A 21,903-nucleotide genomic window follows, 5' to 3' on the forward strand; every position below is an offset into this window, starting at 1 on the left:
GAGAGATACAGTGGTTACCAGAACAGATGCAATAATCAATAATCTCGTTGGACGGACAAACAAGGTTTTTAATTTACAAAGTTTAATAAACTCATTGAGACTGAGATCCCCCCCCCCCCACACACACACACACACACACATGCAGGACAAGGTCATGAAATACTAATTAAACTAATTAAAGGTTGAGGCAGAAAGACGAGTATTAAGTTCAGCTTTAAAGGAGTCAGCAGACTCGGCAGAACGAGGTCCTGCTGACAGACAGCAGAGAGCTGCTGATGGAACATCAGGTTGAAGGTCAGACAGGTATGACGAGGCTCCTTAAAGTCTGATCTAACATACGTAGGAAACCAGTGAACGAGACTAGAATTGATGCAATAAGATCAAATGTTCTTGTTTTAGTTGAGATTGTAGCTGCAGCATCTGAAGACGTGAAGCACCAGCAGGTATCAGAGCAGAAAACACATTACAGTCATCAAGTCTGGATGAAACAAAGACGTTTCTTTGATGTGCTCAGACCAGATCCTGTCATCTCACCATGGTTACTGTACCATCCAGACACATGACTTCACTTATTTCACCCCCCATGACCTTCAGTCTGTCTCACTGGAGCTTCAACCGAGATGTTGAAGTTTGGGTCTTTGTGGTCGTGATTTAAAAAAAAAAAAAAAAAAAAAAAACATGGTGAAGTTTTAAAAACTCCAAAACTGAATCATATTTTGCATGTAAAGTGCAGAATATTTAAGAGCTGAACTGTGGACTGAAGCAGAAGCAGCCACATATCTCTACTTCCTGTTGCGTTGGTTCGTATGATAACAGACTCTGTGATGACAGGAAGGGAGCGATCCTCTGAGCTGTGTGTCCAACAGAGTGTAAAATCTATATTTAACCCCCATGAACCGGATGGATCTGTCACTCCGCTCTGCTTGGAGGCCTCTCACAGCTTATTTGGACCTGGACGACACTTCAGTCATCTACACTTTCACGACATCATCAGAATGCGTCCGGCGGTTCATCGTGGCAGAGTAGAGAGAAAGAGGAGGAGCCTCCGGTAGCCGCCGCTGTACTCTGCAGTAAAAGCACCGATACAGCAGTATAAAAATACTCTGTTACAAGTACAAGTCCTGCATGTAAAAATCCTACCACAGTAAAAGTACATAAATATTATGTCCAGTGGTTCCCAACCTAGGGGTCGGGGCCCCTCCAAAGGGTCAGCAGATAAATCTGATGATTAATGGGAGAGGAAAGAAGAAAAAACAAAGTTCTTTTTCTCTAATCTTTGATTTTTGCTGAAATATTGGATCATTTGAACATTTATTGAAATGAAAGCATGTGAGAAGTTTAGAGGGAAAAATCACATGATTCATGCACGTCAACATTTATTCACTCAGTGTGTTGACTTTTGATTTTTATCTGCTCAGCTACTGTTACACCTCAGACAGGAAACAAGTGTTCTTAACATCTGGTGTTTTCACTACAGTAGAAAATGTTCATAAAAACCTCAATCTGTTTGTTTTGGTAAAAACTTAAACTGTCATCAGATTCATAATCTTTTTTTTACTTTTTCTCTTTTGTGTTACAGCTTCTGTTTTTGACATTTAAATTTTTAATTGACATGTTTCTGAAATGAATGTATCTTTAAAAAGCTTGATAACAACCAATCAATCAATCAAGCTTTATTTGTAGTGCAGTTCACAGATGACTGACGAGCTGATAATAAGACAGTAAAACTGTTTAAGACATTAATGCACATGAGGAGCAAAAATTATGAAAATGTCATAAAATAAAAAAATGTAAAAGTTATAATAATACAATCTGTGAAATAAAAACTAGATGAAGTGGATATAAGAGTGTGCATTAGTGTCTCTGTGTGATTAAAAGCAGATTTAGTAACAAATCCCACATGAGACCAGACTGAGGTTTCCTGCTGGTCGCTCGGGGGGGAAAATCCGACGTAATTTACTGTCCAGTTTCTCCGTCTGAGCTTTTACAACCTGTCACCAAAGTTTCAGACGTTATCGAGGAGAAAAATGTAACTTTAATGTGTTTTTAATGTTAATTCTGACGTCTGATTTTCATCCTGAATCACAAGCAGCTGAAACATCCAGTCGGTTAAATGTATGAAGTGACGGATTAAAGTGTGTGATGTGAGTTTACACAGTTTCAGTGACGGATTAAATGTGTTCAGTCAGGGGTGTGTGTGTGTGTGTGTGTGTGTGTGTGTGTGTGTGTGTGTGTGTGTGTGTCAGTGTGTGTCAGTGTGTGTGTCAGCATGCTGCTGTACAAACAGACAGCAGGCTTTAAGTGCAGTTTCACAGCTGAGTTACAACCAACCAGCATGGAGCTTCACTTCCTGTCTGACACACGCCGAGACTGGAGCGCTGTGTGTGTGTGTGTGTGTGTGTGTGTGTGTGTGTGTATATATGTATGTGTGTGTGTGTGTGTGTGTGTGTGTGTATATGTATAAGTGTGTGTGTGTATAAGAACAAAAGAGGAAACAAAGTTATAACAACACAAATAAAATGATGATGCAGGAAGCTGTTTACTCTCAATCAACTTCCTGTTGACTTCAGCGGCGACACTTTGACTCACGGCGATCCTGTCGGCTGTGAGACGGACAGACTGAGTGTCACAGTTTAGGAAAAATCAATATTTCAGGAGGAATATGATGATTATTATGATGGAAACAGAAAACCAGACGCACATAGTGACAGAAACTAAAACCAGAGTTTGATTCTGTCTGTTAACAGTTCAGTTGGTGTGTTTTCTATGATGGATACCACAGCCGCTGGCCAGTATAACCAGTTATAACTGAACGTGCTGGTATTGAACTGTTCGCATTTCCATCTGTTTAACAGCAGGAACTGTTCTGTTAGTAAACGGACTTGATGGCGTTTTGTTGGCGAGAGGCCGAGAGCTGCAACGATCAGCTGATTAATAGATCAGCTGCCAACCGTTGAATTGATCTGCAACTATTCTGATCATCGATTGATTGTTTTGAGTTATTTTTTAAGAAAAAAAAACATCCAAATTCTCTGATTGCAGCGTCTGAAATGTGAATATTTTCTGGTTTCTTTCGTCTCTGTGACATTTTATGGACCAAACAACTAATTGATTAATCGAGAAGACAGTCGACAGATTAATTGATAATGAAAATAATGGTTAGTTGTGGCTCTAATAGCCTCCCCAACCTGTCTGGTATCATCCTTTTATACTTATCTCATACAGACAAAGAATAATGTTACTAGAAAGCAGACGAGGTCAGTAGCGTCGTACACGTCCAACAAGAAATGATCCTGCTGACTCGTCTTACTCTCTAATCCATGAGGTTCAAAGTCGGCTGCTTTGGTTCTGCTGTTAATGTCTAAACTTCCCGCCTTCTTAAAATAATTGTAAAAACCTGCTGACAGTGTCTGTGAAGGTTCAGCACCATGAACACACTAAATAATTACTGTGTGTGTGGTCAGTCAGCTGATTAATGAATAAATATTAGTTTAGTGTGTTTGAGTAGCTGCTTTATGTCAAATTAAAACCTTATCTTATTGATTTACCTGTTGGTGTTTGCATGTGTGCTGCAGGGGAACGATGACGAGGCGGTGCTGGACCGCGGGAAGACCAGCTCCACCCTCTACACTAACTTTGAGAAGGAAGAGCTGGAGAGTGAGTCAACACACACACACACACACACACACACACACACACACACACTTCTGTCTGTATTTACAATCAAACAGAGAGTAGCAGAGATGATTCAGCCCGTATTTATTCTCCTCTTTACATGAGTCACTCAGCTGTGGACACTTTTCAACATGAACGAGTATAAAAAGCCAGAAGACTCATCGTGTCTGAGAGGAACTGACACTCCTTTTGATTCATTCATGATTTCTCATTTGTATTTATTTCTATCAGAAGCAGGAATATTAATATTTGTGTGTAAACTGTATATTAGAGGAAGTGGTGGGTGAACTGTTATGTGTCATATTGCAGTTCAGTGGACAGTGACTGGTTTGGCTCACAGTGTACTGGTTTAAGAGACTCAAGATAATGATTCCTTTTCTTTTCAATCAATCAAGAATGGATTCTGAATCGAATCGGACACCAAGAATTGAATTGTAAGATTCCCAAAGATTCCCAAAGATCCTCAAAGATTCTCAAAGATTCTCAAAGATTCTCAAAGATTCTCAAAGATCCCCAAAGATCCCCAAAGATCCCCAAAGATCCCCAAAGATTCTCAAAGATCCCCAAAGATCCCCAAAGATTCTCAAAGATTCTCAAAGATCCCCAAAGATTCCTCAAAGATTCTCAAAGATTCTCAAAGATTCTCAAAGATTCTCAAAGATCCCCAAAGATTCCTCAAAGATTCTCAAAGATTCTCAAAGATTCTCAAAGATTCTCAAAGATCCCCAAAGATCCCCAAAGATCCCCAAAGATTCCTAAAGATTCCTAAAGATTCCCGGCCCTAATTAGACTAGTAACCATGAACTGAAACGTCCTGGAGACGTCGGTGTGTCACTAACTGTGTTATTTCTGTTGCTGTAGCAGAACAACGTTGTTTTCTGGGTTATTTCTGATTCAGTATTTAAAGTAAAAGTTGAGGAAATAATTGATTATTTATTCTAATCACACTCATCACACTTCTGCTTAAGATGCACCCAAATTCTTATGGATTTGTTAGAAGCCACTTTTATTGATTTATTTATTTTTTTTATCAAAACCAAGTAATAAAGTGCTTCAACAATAAAAAGTGCTAAAGAATAAAGATCAGAGGGTTTTCTGTTTGTGTCGTCTGTGCCGTGTTGTGACTGTATTTCCTCCGTCAGGTCACAGGGCGGTGTACGTCGGCGTTCACGTCCCTCTGGGTCGACAGAGCCGGCGGCGGCACCGTCACCGAGGACACAGACATCACCGGAAACGACGGGACCGCTCGGACCGGGAGGACGGACGAGAGTCGCCGACATACGGTTGGTCACGGTGTTTGTTTACACACATTCACACACGTTGACATCATGAAACGACGATACGATGAAGAGTTTGTCGCCGTTTTCGCTGCAGACACGCCGTCTCAGAGAGTCCAGTTCATCCTCGGCACGGAGGACGACGACGAGGAGCACATCCCCCACGACCTGTTCACCGAGCTGGACGAGATCGCCTTCAGAGACGGAGACATGCAGGAGTGGAAGGAGACCGCCAGGCGAGGACACGCTCCATGTTCTATTACATACAAACAGAGTTTTACTTCCTCTCGTTCTGGTTCGCTTTGTAAATCCCTTCAAACGTTATTTTTATTTATAATAATGCTCCACAGTTGTTTGATTGATCCAAGATGATCCTTACGCCATTTCACATGTTTAAAATAACACCACACACCACTTTAATTACAATAACACACCACTCTGCTTTCAACACTGATCCGTTGTTCTTCGTGCAGGATTAGTTTTTATTTATTCAGGATTTATAACTCAGTGTTGATGTTTTATCTTCCTCCAGGAGTCTTTGTATCAAATTGTTGCAGAAAAAGGTACCAGAGCAAAAAACTCTCTCTTGAAAATAAAAAGGGAGTCAGAGGTTCTTTAATGCCGGCAAAAAAGGGGAGCAAGTAGCACTTTTACAAAGAACCAAATCGCTCCAAAGGTTTTTTCTTTGGGGCATTGTTTTTATGCCCTTGGGTCGGCTTAGGTCACACCTTATCATCCACCCTCCCTAATTTTTGACCAATTATTATGTTACTTTTATCTCCGTCACTCGTTGTTGGTCAAAACTCTTCAAAACAGGTTTTTGAGGTGTTTGAGGATATGTACTGGCATATTCAATTCTGCCTGATTATATCCAATTTTTATATATAAGTATTGGGAATCATTTTACACCATTATTGCCAAGTTGTCTTCTGGCCTTTTTTATTTTTTTGTAAGTTATTCTAGTCATTTTACACCCTTATTTCTTGATCTCCTCCAGAGAGTATGTTTGAAAGGTGAAGACTTTAGCAAACCCAAGCAAAGTGACATGTAATACAAACACACTCAAATTTCTCCAGTGTATGATTATGATTCTTCTACCGTGCCTCTATACGTACAGTGTGATTAAATATGGTTCATGAGATTATAACTACACCAATACAAATTGTATCACACTAGCCCTTATTGCTTATAAACTTATAAAATCAATCTGCATAGCTTAATATTGTCTTTAAGCACACCAATGACTTTTAATGAAAATACACCACAGAGTCTTTGTCAGCTTTTGAACAACTTTCCTTATAAATCCAGTAGATATTTCATCATAACACCTGGACAACTGCTAACTACCAGCAAAAATAATGTTTACTTTGAGTGTGACTATGTGACAAGTGGATTCTGTTTTAATGGAAGTATTTAATGTTTTATAATCAGGGTCTGTGCAGTTAATGGATCTAGAAGTGAGTTTATTATATGGCTACACATAGACTGATTGTGACAAGTTATATTTGTACAATCTGAGACACTTGCTAAGAAAAAACATTTGATGCTTTATACAACTGCGCACTAGTATGTTAAGATAACTGTGTTTTGTGTTCAGGTGGCTGAAGTTCGAGGAGGACGTGGAGGACGGCGGCGAGCGTTGGAGTAAACCGTACGTGGCCACGTTGTCCCTGCACAGCCTGTTTGAGCTGCGCTCCTGCATCATGAACGGCACCGTGCTGCTGGACATGAGGGCCAACACCATCGAGGAGATCGCAGGTCAGCACGCTAAACCGACGCTGCGTTCACTGTCCAGATGGATGGTCAGATACTGGAGGAGGCCATCAGCTCGTTTGTAGGCTGTGCAGAGGAACCTGCTGCCTCTACGTGTTTAGTCAAAGATGTATTCTGGTCCTGAAGCATTTACAGCTTTATAGACCAGCAGCAGAGACCTGAGAACTGCTGTGATGTGTTCAGATTCTTTGTTTTTGTTGAAACTCTGCAGCAGCAGCATCCTGGATGAGATGAAGAGTTTTTCTTTTGGGAGACCTGAGGAGAGACGGCTACAGTGATTTAATCTGTCTTGAGTTCATGATTACACCGAGATTTTCAACCGTGTTCTTGGTTTTCAAAGGCAGAGTGGAGTTTTTTCTGTTCAGTTTAAGGAAATTAAGAAACATCTGAGCTTTGATTTCATTGCACATGCAGAGAGAATCTATGAGTCTACAGAGTGAAGTAAATTTAGGTATCGTCTGCAAATTATGATTGTTGATATTATTGTTTTGCATAATTTGGCCAAACTGAAGCATGTATATGTTAAATTAAACAGGCCCTAGGATTGAGCCTTGGGGAACTCCAGAGTGGATAAATCTGAAAAACGCTGGCCTTGTACTTTAGTGAGGATGACAAGAACTGAGGTTGAGAAAAAAGAAATAAGTTGAGTGTCAGTTAAGTAAAAAACACAACTTCGTTTGTCCTCTTACCTGTTCTGTCATCACTCTTTTTAAAATAACACAATAGAGCTGTTCGTCAAACTATATTTATTTTGATTTCACCAGACGTCATGATCATAAAATAGTAATTCAAGCTGCATGTCAAGGCAGCACAGCAGGAGTTACTGACAGTAATGTAAATTTGGGTGTCATCTGCATAATTATGAATCATTTTATTGTAACTAGATCTATCAGAGACATGTTGGCAGTTTCTTCAAGCTTTTGGTTTTACTTTAAAACTGTGCCAGCTGATTGATCAGCTGCATGATCTAGACTGATGATGCCACCTGGTATCTGTAAGCTGTTTCCTGAAGAAACTGCCACCATGCCTCTGTCCTTTTTGTTGAGTAACTTTACTCTTATATGCTCTAATTTTATTGTGTTGCACAATAATGTGATGTAATTGAAGCATGTTAAATAAAACAGGCCCTAGGATTGAGCCTTGGGGAACTCCACATGTCAAGTTAAGAAAAAATATCTCCTAATTTGAGACATTTCACATTTACAGTTTTTCATTCGGCGGACTCTTTAATCCAAAGTGATTTACAAGTGAGGCGTTTGAGGACAGTGAGCGATGGTACAAGTGTAATGAGAATATGCATTTATTTAATATATATACTGTAATTATTAAAGTAAGAAACAACTGGAAGTAGATAAGAAATACCATAAACAACAAGAAAGAAGTGCAATAATCAACAAAGTGTTGAGTTTTCATGTGTTTCTTGAACGCACCGTGCTCAGCAGACTTTACTGAGGACTGGTCCCAGTACTGTGGATGGTCTGAAATCCAGAATGAAAGTTGTCAAAGTGGCTGCAGTGATTTAAAATGTGATTAACTGATCAGTAATTAGTGTAAATCCCCTTCACTTGCAGACATGGTGATCGACAGCATGCTGGCGTCGGGTCAGATGGAGGAGGGCGTGCAAGACAAAGTGCGAGAGGCCATGTTGAGGCGTCATCACCATCAGAACGAGAAGAAGCTGAGCAACCGCATCCCGCTGGTCCGATCCTTCGCAGACATAGGCAAGAAACACTCCGACCCACATTTACTGGAACGCAACGGTGAGGCCGCAGCGCCGTCGTCATCCTCAGTTTCATTTACCTTCATTTAACACATTTCACCTGGATGTGGTTCTTCATCCACCGAGTGGACGATGTCGTTCTCTGGATTAATCAATCTGTCCAGTAAATCTGCATTTTGACACATCGTGACCTTGGAATTATACGTATATATGTGGTTCTATCTAAATAAAACCACCAATCAATAACTTAATTATTGAAGAGAGTTATGATATAAGATATTTGGGCACAAATAACAATTGAATATATATTTAATTTAGTAAAGTATTTCAGAAATTGTACTTCAGTACAACACCTGAGTAAATGTACTTAGTTACTTTCCACCATCAGAGTTCAAGTTAATCATCCTGATTGATAACAGAGAGACATGGTGATGGGTCTTTGATTGGTGTATGGCGTTGTGTTGGCATGGTAACGAGCTCCATATCATTTTCTGTATTGACGTGATGGAGGGCTGTAACTTGAGTTTGTCTCTTCAGTGTTACAGGTTTGTTGTTGTTGGGTTTTATTCCACTAAACCTGAGTGAACGCTGCTCGTTTCTCAGCTTTTACACGCCTGATGTGATGAGTTATTGTTGAATATTTACTCGGAGTCTGTTAGCTTGTCGTCGTCGTCAGCAGTAGTTCGGTCTGTTTCCTGTCAGTCAGCACTAACCTGAACTTCGCCTGCTGAGGCGGCGAGTTAATAACCGACTAACACCAGCTGATCAGTCAGATTTTTAATATCCAGACTCATAAATCCTGTTTGTGAGCGAGAGAGGAATGTTTTAATTCTGCAGCCGGAGCCGATGTAACCCGAAGCTTTGTCATGTTGAAACCTGCAGGTCAGTCTGCAGAGAGCAGGAGTGTGTGTGTGTGTGTGTGTGAGTGTGTGTGAGTGTGTGTGTGTGTGTGAGTGTGTGTGTGTGTGTGAGTGTGTGTGAGTGTGAGTGTGAGTGAGTGTGTGAGTGTGAGTGTGTGTGAGTGTGTGAGTGTGTGAGTGTGAGTGAGTGTGTGAGTGTGAGTGTGTGTGAGTGTGTGTGAGTGTGTGTGAGTGAGTGAGTGTGTGAGTGTGAGTGAGTGTGTGAGTGTGAGTGAGTGTGTGAGTGTGAGTGTGTGTGAGTGTGTGTGAGTGTGTGTGAGTGTGTGTGAGTGTGAGTGAGTGTGTGAGTGTGTGTGAGTGTGTGAGTGTGTGTGAGTGAGTGTGAGAGTGTGAGTGAGTGTGTGAGTGTGTGTGAGTGAGTGAGTGTGTGTGAGTGTGTGTGAGTGTGTGTGAGTGAGTGAGTGTGTGTGAGTGTGTGAGTGTGAGTGTGATATGACAGTTAATGCTTTGTTGTGTCTCTAACACTGAACTACCTGCACGTTACACAGTTTAATTCAGTTCAGTTAGCGAACGTAAAGTGAATAGAATATAAATATTTAATGTCTTAAAGGACGAATCCACAATGTTTCAAGTGTTTTAAACCAACAGTCAGTCATCAAATGAACATTAAAGCTGTGTTTCTTGCTGTAATCATTCCTCCTGTTCATACTGACCATTAGAAGATCCTTCATAATGACCTTACAATGGAAGTGATGGAGGACAAAATCCACAGTCTGAAGCTAATATGAAGCTTCAGCGTCCAAATGAGTCAAATCAAGTAGATATCTTTCAACGTTACAGTCTTTTTAGTGCCAAAGTTCCTCTTTTTGTTACTATACTTCCACCTGCAGCTCAACAGGGAAACACAAAGACTGTAAATGTGTCAGATATCCACTTGATGTGACGAACTCAGACTGCTGAAGCTGAATAGAAGCTTCACACAGACTTTTAATATCCAGTATGAACAGGAGGAATGATTACAGACACCTGACTGCTGGTTTATAGACACTGGGAACACTGGGAACCTCCTTTAAATCTGGCTGAGGAGGAAACACTCGTCTTCTATTAGTTTTAAAAAGTGTTGAACATATCAACAAGTTTTTTGCATCACGTGATCACGAGGAGAATTTGAGGATGTGATATAGACGTTGAACACACACACACACACACACACACACACACACACACACACACACACACACAGTGTGGTCGTTGCAGCTGTTAAGATCTGTAATATGAGCAGTTAAACAATGAGCTCATTAATATCAGTCATGTGACTGATCGATCAGTGATCTCCTCAGCTGGATCAATATCTGAATGATCTGCTGTTTGCACGACTTTAAAAACCAGCATGAACATCGTTCAGTCGTCCTGCTGATGTTTCTCTCAAACTCATTCTTCTTCTTCTCCTCTTCCTCCTCTACTTCCTTTTTCTTCTCCTTCTTTTTTCTGTTCTCCTCTTCCTCCTCCTCCTCTTCTTCAGGGGAGGGTCTATCTTCCTCCCGTCTCTCCCTCCTCCGTAGTTCCTCCGTCGCTCCGTGCTCTTCTTCTACTCCTCCTCCGTCCCCTCGTCGTTTCTCCAACCTGCTGGGAGGCTTCCTCTCTAGCCCCGCCTCCTCGCCTCAGACCACTCCCACTCTATCCCATCACCTCTCGGAGCCCCGCCCACACGGCCCCACCCCCTCCCGCCACCTCGCCGGTCCCTCCTCCTCCTCCTCCAGCGCTCCAGAGGGGGGCGGAGCAGCCAGGATCCCCCATGTGGTGGTCCACCCCCCTGAGGAGGAGGAAGAGGAGGAGGAGGTGTTGAAGATGGAGGACAAACAGAAGGACGTCTCCTGTCTGGATCCTCACAGTCACACAGGCAAATATCCGTCTGCACGCCGTGACATCACAACAGCAGACTAACGACGCTCGGTGTGACGTTTCTGACCAACGATCTTCATCATGCATGCAACAGCACCACTACTACTACTTCCTCTTTCTTCTACTTCTGTCTTTCTTCCAGAGAGAACGATAACACTGATGTTTACAGTCTCAAGTATTAATTCATGATAAACTTATTGTAACGACTTCAGCTTGTTCATTAAATATGTCGACTCATTAACATCTCGCTCGTTGGCAGATTTTCTTGCACTTCTTGATAACGAGCGTCATCGTTGACTTGAATAAAGTAGAACAGCAGAGATGCTCCGTATTTAATACGTCAGGTAGAGTTTCTCTGCTCCTGATCAATGATCTGCAGACGTCAATAAAAGTGTCGACGCATCATCATGTGACTGCTGACACCTCGTTACCGAGTGATGTGCTGACGGCCGACTTTAAAGTCCTAATAATCAGGAAGCGTGACGGACGACAAGCAGCGAAACCTCCAGATCATTTACAGACTAACGGAGACTGATCAGTCAATCATAAACAGATCTCGTTAATAAAAAAATTAATTATAGCTAAAAATAGCTGAATGGAAAAGCTTCAACTGAAACTGGAGACGATCGGCAGGTTTCTTGGAACTGGAATATCTTATTCATTTATTTAACCAAAACCAAATTTCTGAACAAAAATCAGAAAATTTTTGATTTTTTCTGATCTTTGAAGTAACTTCCAGTGTTTCCATCTTTAACTTAAAGGAGCTTCCCAGTGTTCCCAGTGTCTGTAATCATTCCTCCTGTTCATACTGGATATTAAAAGATCCTTCAGATGTGCTTTAATGGAAGTGATGGAGGATAAAATCCAACACAGTCGTTTAAATATCAAGATTGTCTCGATCACTCATGAAGCCGTCGGCGGTTTAGCTCACTGAGGTTTTCCAACCAAAACCAGTTGACCCTACCAGACTAAAAACCAGAGGTGACTGTGCTTTTGTTGCCCTGGCAACCACTTCCATCACCTAAACACCTAAAAACCTCCTTGTTTAGACTGACTTTGATAAATTCAGGTGTGTGCTCGCTGTGTTCGTCTGTCTGTTTGTCTTCTTGAATGTGTCTTTCATGGTTTCACTGTAAAGCACTTACAGCACTAACCGGTTTATTTAAAAGTCTGTGTGAAGCTTCTATTCAGCTTCAGCAGTCTGAGTTCGTCATATCAAGTGGATATCTGACACATTTACAGTCTTTGTGTTTCCCTGTTGAGCTGCAGGTGGAAGTATAGTAACAAAAAGAGGAACTTTGGCACTAAAAAGACTGTAACGTTGAAAGATATCTACTTGATTTGACTCATTTGGACGCTGAAGCTTCATATTAGCTTCAGACTGTGGATTTTGTCCTCCATCACTTCCATTGTAAGGTCATTATGAAGGGATCTTCTAATGGTCAGTATGAACAGGAGGAATGATTACAGCTTTAATGTTCATTTAGTCTCCTGACTGTTGACTGTGAACTCGTCCTTTAAGTAAATTAACTTAATGCTGTTTGGACAAACATTGTTCAGTAGAATATATCCAACATGTGACTCAGTCATTTCTATGTTTAAAGACTTTAAATTTAGGTTAAAGATCAAGAGGTTCGAGTCAAACGGGGTGAGTGTATGTGCTCACAGTGACATTTAACATCAGGTTTAGATATCCAGAGTGTAACAGGACACGAGGCTGATGGGAGGCTGTGATGTCACGGTTTAAGTGTGTGTGTGTGTGTGTGTGTGTGTGTGTGTGTGTGTGAAACAGTAACACGTGTGTCTGAGTGTCTCCTGCTGGTCTCGTGTGTTTGTCAGGTTGAACTTCAGCAGTCATGTGAGTTAAATCAGCCTGAACAGCAGGAACAGTTATCAGAGAATCAGCTGCTGGATCTTATAAAGCTGCATCAGGACACGTTATTGTTCCAAAGACGTGTGTGTGTGTGTGTGTGTGTGTGTGTGTGTGTGTGTGTGTGTGTGTGTGTGTGTGTGTGTGCGTGCAGGAGCAACTCAGCTGCTGTTTCTGTTTCATGTTTGATCAAACATAAAGTCCTCGTGTGTTTGTGGTGAACGTCACCTGAATTAAAAAAACACATATTTAATGTTGATAAAGTGTAGAAACCTCAGGAGGAGCAACATGTAGCTGAATAAAGACTTTCAGCTTTGAGTAAAAAAAATCTTTGGTTCAGACCAGAGAGGCTCTGGGATGATGATGATGATGATGGTGATGATGATGATGATGATGGTGATGATGATGGTGATGGTGATGGTGGTGATGATGATGATGATGATGATGATGCCGCCAGCAGACGTTTCTTATAGTTGAACTGAGAATCGGGGAACTTGTTCATTAATGCTTGTTGCTAATAAACACTTCAGCAGTCAAATGCATCCGGTTAAACTGAGTTTTACCTGAACTAGAGATGCACGATATCATCGGCTGATAAAAGCTCTAATATGATTGCTGCTGATCATGAGAGGCTGATTTGTCGCCTCCTCCTGACTGTGTTTCCCTCCATGGACTGTTTCACCCTGACGGTCCCGGTGTTTCCTCTGAAGGCTGAACTTCACTCGGCCGCCCGTCAGACCAGCTTGGATCCGGTTGTATCCAAACGGAGAGCCGAGGCTAACGTTAGCTGGGAGGCTAGCTGGCTGTGCTTCCCTCCTGGTCATGCTGCGGCTAACGCTCCGCTAGCCTCCCAGCTAACGTTAGCCTCGGCTCTCTATGTGGATCCAACCGGAGCACCGAGTCCCGGTTTGTTATTCAGGTTAAAGCGGGAAGAAGCAGCTGATAATAGTAATAGTCTCCTCAGCCAGCTGGAAATAATATGTACATATATCAGCATCAGTATCGGCCACAATAAGTTGGAAATATCGGATATCGGCAAAATATCCAATATCATACATCTCTAACCTGAACACATATTTAGAATTTAATGTATTTCAGCTCAAAGCAGAACAGTTATAGGCGACTTCCTGTCCTGTTTTTGGAAGAAGATATTATTTTTTTAGACTAGTCCTGTTTCCCTCAGACACTCAGAGAATCTTCATCCTTGAAGTCTTCATCTTTAGTAAAAGTGAGACATGAAATGCTTCAGCAGCATGTGACAGATCTTCTTGAGCTCCTCCTCCTCATCATCATCATCATCATCATCATCATCATCATCATCATCATCATCATCATCATCATCATCATCATCATCATCATCCTCATCATGATGTGACAGCAGTAGCAGATGATGGTTTCCTGCTGTATGAACTGATGGTTGTCTTCCTGTGTGAGCAGGTCTGCTGGCGTCTCCTCAGTCGGCTCCAGGAAACCTCGACACCAACAAGACAAACGACGGTCGCATCAACGGAGGCAGTCGTGAAAACAGCACGGTGGACTTCAGCAAGGTAACGACACTCACAGCTGGAAAACTGTCTGAGGAGGTTTATCACACAGCAGGAAATATTTAATACAAAGACTGAAGCTGAAATGACTCATTGATCAGTAATATCAACAGAAAATGAGTCAGCAAATATCTGATCATTGATTGTTTTAATGAAACTCTTTGATTAACTTTCATTTATCATGTAATCATATATCATATAATCAGGCTCGATGCGCCACCTGGTGGTGTAAACGAGCAGCTGCAGGAACACTGGAGGAGGTTCAGAGCAGGATAACTGATGTTTTCCACTCATTTAACCCTTTCATGCAGGAAAATCAGAGGAATCATTACATTATAACCCTCAAACAAGTGAAAAATCATGTCAGTAACTTTTTTTTAAAAATATTGTATTAGGAAATGTGTCACTATGCATCAACGGAGTAAAAAGTGATTCATGGAAATCAATATAGGAAAAAAACCCACACATTATACACACATATATTACTACTAAGAGCAAATGGTATGAATACACATAGAAACATGAAATAACAACAACAATAGAGATATTATATACAATATTTGAGAAACATGTCATCGACCCAACAGGCAGAATAAACTAACCGGAGCAGACAGACGGATTCACACTCACAGAAAATAATGTGCAAGAAAAAAAAACTTGATAAAAGTATTTCAAACATCTTATTTAGTTGAAAAATATATATTTCTACCTTTCTCTGAGAATAACAGTATGTAACAGATATTGCTGAGCTACTGGCTGTGATTCAGATGGAAACACTTCAGGGTTCAACGCCTGGTTGTTGGGACGCGGTGCGACAACTTAATGGTTCAAGATGGCTTCCAAATATCTGTCGACTGTAGTGAACACTGTGCATGAAAGGGTTAATAAATCACGGTGAAAACATTCAGTCATCATGTTTTATTTCTTTTCCTTCTGGTGAGACTGTTGTTAAATGAATTAATAAGAAGGAGACACACACAGACTTCAAGCTGCTCTTTAAATGGACGAATTGAACCTTTATTTACTGTTAATTTGGTGTTAAATATTCGTCTCTGAGCAGGACGGACAGATAATAACCTCCACATCATTTCACTGATCTCAACAGGTGACGATTCATTGTGAAGCTCTTCACCATGTTAAACCTTCAGCATTAATTTAACTCTGAGTGTGAATCAAAGTGAATTACACTTCTCACTGAGTCACTGACACACGAGTTAACTATCACACAGCTGTAGTCAATTAAACTACAGATGATTATTTTCTCAATCGATCGATTGTTTGCTCTTTAAAATGTCAGAAAACGGTGAAAAATCTCATCACAGCTTCCAAAAACCCAAAGAGACGTCTGAGCAACAGTCCAAAACTATTATTTATTTTATTTATTTGCATCTGTATTTATTGATATTCTAATTGTAAATTCATTAGTTAATAATTCAGGTTGTGATCAGAATGTCTTATAAGTTATTGATTAGTCTAAATGTTTGAAGGAAAGTGGAAACTATGTTAAAATATTTCACACCAAACTAAAGTTTCTACAATGAAAGAAGATGAAATGAAAGGGTTAAACGTTTTCAGGCTCCTATTGGTCAGCTGGACTCCCTGAATACTTCCCATCTGTTGCTACATGTGAAGCTCATCTGTATGATCTCTGCTAAACACATTTAAACACAACACACACACACACATGAGCCTCCGCTAACTGACAACGTCACCATAATAAACTACATACTGGTCCCAGTTACTAGACAGGAACCAGCTGACAGACAGACAGCAGCTGCATCTGTAAATACAGATGTTTGTTCCTCACTCTGCTGAATTTGTACTTATTCTTTAAGTAATTTCAGCAAAAATAAGAAAAAAGTTCTCTTGATCCAGTCAAACGTGAGTGATTGTTGTTTCCTTCTTTTACATTTCAGTAAACTGAATCTTTTTTTAGATGATTCGTTGGATGGAAGGTGACCTCGGTGTCGGCGGTTTGAAGCTGTGGAGTTAAAGTGTCCTTTAGTGAGACGCTGAACAAATACAAACCATTCACCAGTTTATAGACAAAACACTTAACAGATGAACTGGAAACCTGTGTTGTTTTGACGATGATGTCACTGTGAACACGCTGCTGTCAGTCATGTGACTTTATTACTCATTAGCATGAACCTGAAAGATCCAATCAGAAACTGTCAAACGGTTTGTTTCTCAGCAGGACTGCGACTGCGTTTGTTTGCTGCGAGCGGCCGGCAGAAAGCCCGCTGTAAGTCTGTTCACCCGTCAATCACCGGCCGTCGACCAATCAGTGGCGTGTGCTGTGACTCGTGGTGCCGCGCTGTGTTTTTTTTTTTCCATGTGCATGGATCCTGTTATCACTGTCGGTGATGTCGCTGATTCTGACTCCATCAGTCGTTCTGCTCCAAGTGTTTGATGTGAAAATGTTTGTTTGTTTCATGTGAATATTAGTGATGCAGCTCGACAGAGAGGAAGAATCTGTCGTCTTCCTCTTCATCACAACATTTCCATAAATGTACCGTCATGTCTGAGTGAAGCTAGAAGGAACATTTAAAGACTTTAATATAAATAAAGCCAGTAATGTTACACATTGCATCTCTGGAAACGGCTTTTATTATTCCCAGTAAGTCCCAGTAAGTCCCAGTAAGAGATTCTCTGTCACAGCAGCAGGTTTGATTTTCATCTCGTCTGACAGTCTGAAGTGCTGCTAGCGCCCTCTGGAGGCTGCAGGGTTCATCTCTCTGTGTGTGTTTCAGGTGGATATGAACTTCATGAAGAAGATTCCTCCCGGCGCCGAAGCCTCTAACGTGCTGGTGGGTGAAGTCGACTTCCTGGAGCGTCCGATCATCGCCTTCGTTCGTCTCGCCCCCGCCGTGCTGCTGACCGGCCTCACCGAGGTCCCCGTGCCCACCAGGTAAAACACACACCGGACCCAGTGTTCTGGAGCTGGTTCAGGACCCAGTGCTCTGGAGCTGGTTCAGGACCCAGTGTTCTGGAGCTGGTTCTGGACCCAGTGTTCTGAAGCTGGTTCTGGACCCAGTGTTCTGAAGCTGGTTCTGGACCCAGTGTTCTGGAGGCGGCTAACGCTGGGTCACATCTGTTCGGTCGTGTCTCTGACCGTCTTCCTGTCCGTGCAGGTTCCTCTTCCTGCTGCTGGGTCCGTTTGGAAAAGGTCCGCAGTACCACGAGATCGGACGCTCCATCGCCACGCTGATGACGGACGAGGTGAGAGGGAGAAAACTGAGACCCGTAACGTCCGATCCAGATGTGAACAGTGAAGTTTAGTTTAGTTCTGAAACCCACATTCAGATTAGTGGAACCTTTATTTTACTCCCCCCATCCAGACCATTATCCATCCAACATTAGACCAGGACCAGGTCTAGATCAAAAACCAGCACACCTGGAGTCTACTTGTTAATCCACTGCAGGTTTTACAGGTTTAAGTATTGTGGTTTTGGATCTAGACCTGGTCTAATGTGGGTTAGGGGTTAATCTTTGTCTCTCTGGTAGATCTTCCATGACGTCGCCTACAAGGCGAAGGACAGGAACGACCTGCTGTCGGGGATCGATGAGTTCCTGGATCAGGTGACTGTGCTTCCTCCGGGTGAATGGGACCCCAGCATCCGCATCGAACCCCCGAAGAGCGTCCCGTCTCAGGTGAGACCGCCGGTCCGGCAGCACCAGACCTGAACCAGCATCCTGACACTGATCTTTATAGTAAACCGGTTTTTGCTGTTAGTTCATCATCATATTTAACATGTAGATGATGCGTTTGAGGACAGTCAAGCTGCTACAAGCAAAATGTTTTTCCAAAACTTCAATAATTATTTAATGTTTCCTGGAGATGTTTCACCTTCATCCACCATTAGTTTAATGTTTTCCAGCTGTGCATTGTGGGAGAACTCAGTGTTCTTCAGGCCTTTACACACTGGACGCGATTTTTGTCGTGCGATTGATTCGCACGTCAGTATATTTTTTCGAGCTGTTGTTTGTGTCGTGAGGACTTTCACACAGAACGTGAATATTAAGAGGCGAAGGAGCAACGTGATTTTCGGACCCAGGTGGATTTTTCTGAGTTTTCACACAGCGAATAAAAGCATCAACCAATCACAGAGCGTAATCTGCACAGACAGCTGTTTGTTGCGAAGGCCTGCGTGGGGCGTTGAGTATCCTGCTGTGTGTGTTTTGAACTTATTGACTGTATTTATATTGATTGATCAGCTCCAGGTCTGTCTGTGAGCCCTGCAGGCAGGCAGACAGGTAGGTTCACTCACTAAAGCCGATGGATCAATATATTGATGTATCACATGCATCATCACCATGTATTTATAAATACAAACACTGTGGATTTCTTCTCGTGGAGCCGACATGCAAACTGTTTAGGTTCAGTAACTCCCTGCTGTGTGAAGAAAACTACAGACTCAAACCTGCTGAGTATCAGTGAGAGCTAAAAGCTAATGTCATGCTAACATGCTGATGTTTACCAGGTTCATGCTAACATTTGCTGATTAGCACTAAACACAAAGTACAGCTGAGGCCGACGGGAACGTCGTCAGTTTTGTAGATGTTTGGTCAAATTAAACCTGATGAAGCCTCCAGATGAGAAGTTCAATTCCTCCTCCAATAATTGTTGAAATGAAATTCAAATATTTAAATAAACTTTATCGGCACCTTAAAGTTACATTATAGTCCAAACAAAATTACATATTTGATAATTCTGTCTCACACAAGAAAACAAATAACTGTAAGCAGTGAAATTCATTAGAAAATAAATACAAAAATACAAAATATATCATATGAACCAAACTGTGGGACGGACCGACGTCCTCACAGCTGCACTGCCAGCACGCCGTCCTGAGTTCAGCTCTTCCTCTCTGCAGGAGAAGAGGAAGATGCCGTGGGTCCCTAACGGCTCCGCCCACAGCTCTGATGTCATCAAGGAGGCGGAGCATCACACCGGGCCAGAGCTGCAGAGGACAGGAAAGTGAGTCTGCACGCAAGAATCAGCCAGATATGTATATCAATGTCCATCACAGAGCACGATAAAGTTATTACACACCGTAAGATCTTCTTCTCTACATATTTTATGTTAAAAAACGAATATTTGCCGATTTATTATCACTTCTTTTTTTTTTTTAAACTCTCATATCAACATCATCATCATTACTGGTTGTCTCTGCTGTAAATACATCATGTGTTCATATAACTGCCGTGTGTCAGATGGAGCTGAAATTAGCAACGATTTTCATAACTGAATAGTCAATTTTAAGCTTTTTGTAGCTGATTCCAGCTTCTCACGTGATGATTTAATGCTTTACTTTATTGCACATGATGGTAAACTGATTATTTTGTGGTTTTTGTGGACAAAACAAGACATTTGAAGAAATTTTCTTCAAGAATTTATCAGCAGTATTTTTTATAGATAAAACAATTAATTGAAAAAGTAATTCATCATGAAAATAATCGTTAGTTGCGGAGTCTCAGGTAATAAGATGTTTCTGTGGCTGCACTATAACGTCTCACATGGTAAACTGAGTATAACGTCCATTTCCACACCGACGTATTCACCACTGAGATACTGTTTTCATTCATTAATGATTTCCAGTCGTTTCTACTTTGCTGTTTTCTTGATCGTCGTTCAGCTGCTGATGTTTGTTTAAAAGCCTCCCGAGAAAGAAGAAGATTATTATCTCTGAGCTGCGTTTTAATGTGAAACACCTGCAGGAAGTGTTCAGTTTAAAGTGGATTAAAAACAGAATCAGTGTTGAAGGAAAAAGTGTTTTCAGCAGGTAAACATGAAGGAAGTGTTGACTTAAAACAGGAAGAAGTTAGAAAATAAAAGCTTCGATCCAAAAGGCTTAAACAAAGATGTGAAACCGTCAGGATGATGTATGTCAGTGAATCTCTGCCTGGTCTGTCAGGATTTTCGGCGGTTTGGTGAACGACATTCGGAGGAAAACTCCCTTCCTGTGGAGCGACGTCAGAGACGCCGTCAGCCTGCAGTGTTTGGCGTCCGTCCTCTTCCTCTACTGCGCCTGCATGTCGCCCGTCATCACGTTCGGAGGCCTGCTGGGAGAAGCCACCAAAGGAAACATAGTAAGAACCACACGGAGATTTTTAAAAACGCAACACAGACTATGAGAGGAAGTGAGCTCTCATCTCTATATTTATAATAATAACATGATGTGTCAGTGTGTAATGTGTCGGTGATGAACCTACAGAGAATAACTCGCAGCTCTTCTCGGCTTTACGGAGCTTCGTAGTGAGTTTCAGCTCGTTGTTGATCTGTTTTGATTGACTCTCAGCGCTCTCACAGCGCCGCAGCAGGCAGCTGCTTTCAGAGAAAAACCTCTAAAAGTCCTAAAAACATGTTTTAATCCTGCGTTTTGCAAGAAAACTAAATAGAATTTAAAACGGACCCAAAGCTTAAAAGTCATTTTATGTTTTGTCCAGCTGATCCTGTCTCTCTCTCTCTCTCTCTCTCTGACAGAGTGCCATAGAGTCTCTGTTCGGGGCGTCTATGACCGGCGTGGCCTACTCGCTGTTCGCCGGACAGCCTCTCACCATCCTGGGAAGCACCGGTCCAGTTCTGGTCTTTGAGAAGATCCTCTTCAAGTTCTGCAGGTGAGTCAGGGCCGGCCAGGCTCCGCCCCCTGTCCAGGTGACTGAAGCTCCTCATGTTGAGACCCTGAATATTAGACTCACTGCTTTTATTCTCAGCGTCAGCTGACTGACACGAAGAGACGTCAGAATCTTTCTGTTACGTGTTTTAACATTATGTTGCCGGAACAAGAAGAAGGTGAAACTCAGCAGGAACGTGACGGTTATCTAACACATTTCAGATGTAATAACTTAAAGGACACATATTCTGCATGTTTCCAGGTGTATGTTTATACTCTGGAGCTCTGCTGGAATATCTCTGCATGATTTACAGTTTAATAAAAACATAATAAAAACCTGTGAAACCTGGACTTTGACTTGCAGGCAGCGTTTCTACGTACGTTCACCTCACGTTCAACAAGATTTAAATAACAGGAAACCACAATAAGCTGAATATTGAACCTTTTTAATAATGATCTTCAGTGAGTCCAACATGTAGCAGCTGTTACTCAATACAACAAACTCTGCAGCTCAGAGAAGATTTAACCTTCTTTCAGGTGACGTCAGTTTTTATTTTAGTCCTCACAACTTATCATCATCATCATCATCGTCAGCATCATCGTCAGTGTAGTGAAGGACAGTAACTGGGATTGGGACTGCTGGGATGTCAGACCGTATTAACCCA

The 21,903-nt window shown here is 41.7% G+C and overlaps 1 protein-coding gene across 4 annotated transcripts in view; it reads left to right on the forward strand.

The window, feature by feature from the left end:
• slc4a7 (solute carrier family 4 member 7) overlaps positions 1–21,903 on the forward strand; it is a 57,707-nt gene that overhangs the window by 18,410 nt on the left and 17,394 nt on the right. For 3 of the 4 annotated variants that reach the window (XM_044358074.1, XM_044358072.1, XM_044358073.1), the window contains exons 2-13: positions 3,576–3,657; positions 4,818–4,958; positions 5,050–5,188; positions 6,550–6,710; positions 8,297–8,485; positions 14,515–14,624; positions 17,375–17,532; positions 17,756–17,843; positions 18,129–18,275; positions 19,499–19,602; positions 20,540–20,714; positions 21,109–21,242. In XM_044358074.1, the coding sequence (XP_044214009.1) occupies positions 3,576–3,657; positions 4,818–4,958; positions 5,050–5,188; positions 6,550–6,710; positions 8,297–8,485; positions 14,515–14,624; positions 17,375–17,532; positions 17,756–17,843; positions 18,129–18,275; positions 19,499–19,602; positions 20,540–20,714; positions 21,109–21,242 (1,628 nt within the window). The remainder of the gene's footprint in view (positions 1–3,575; positions 3,658–4,817; positions 4,959–5,049; positions 5,189–6,549; positions 6,711–8,296; positions 8,486–14,514; positions 14,625–17,374; positions 17,533–17,755; positions 17,844–18,128; positions 18,276–19,498; positions 19,603–20,539; positions 20,715–21,108; positions 21,243–21,903) is intronic. The other variant, XM_044358075.1, reaches the window with a different exon arrangement.

The sequence above is a fragment of the Thunnus albacares genome, chromosome 8 (genome assembly GCF_914725855.1).
Source record: "Thunnus albacares chromosome 8, fThuAlb1.1, whole genome shotgun sequence".
Classification (NCBI taxonomy): domain Eukaryota; kingdom Metazoa; phylum Chordata; class Actinopteri; order Scombriformes; family Scombridae; genus Thunnus; species Thunnus albacares.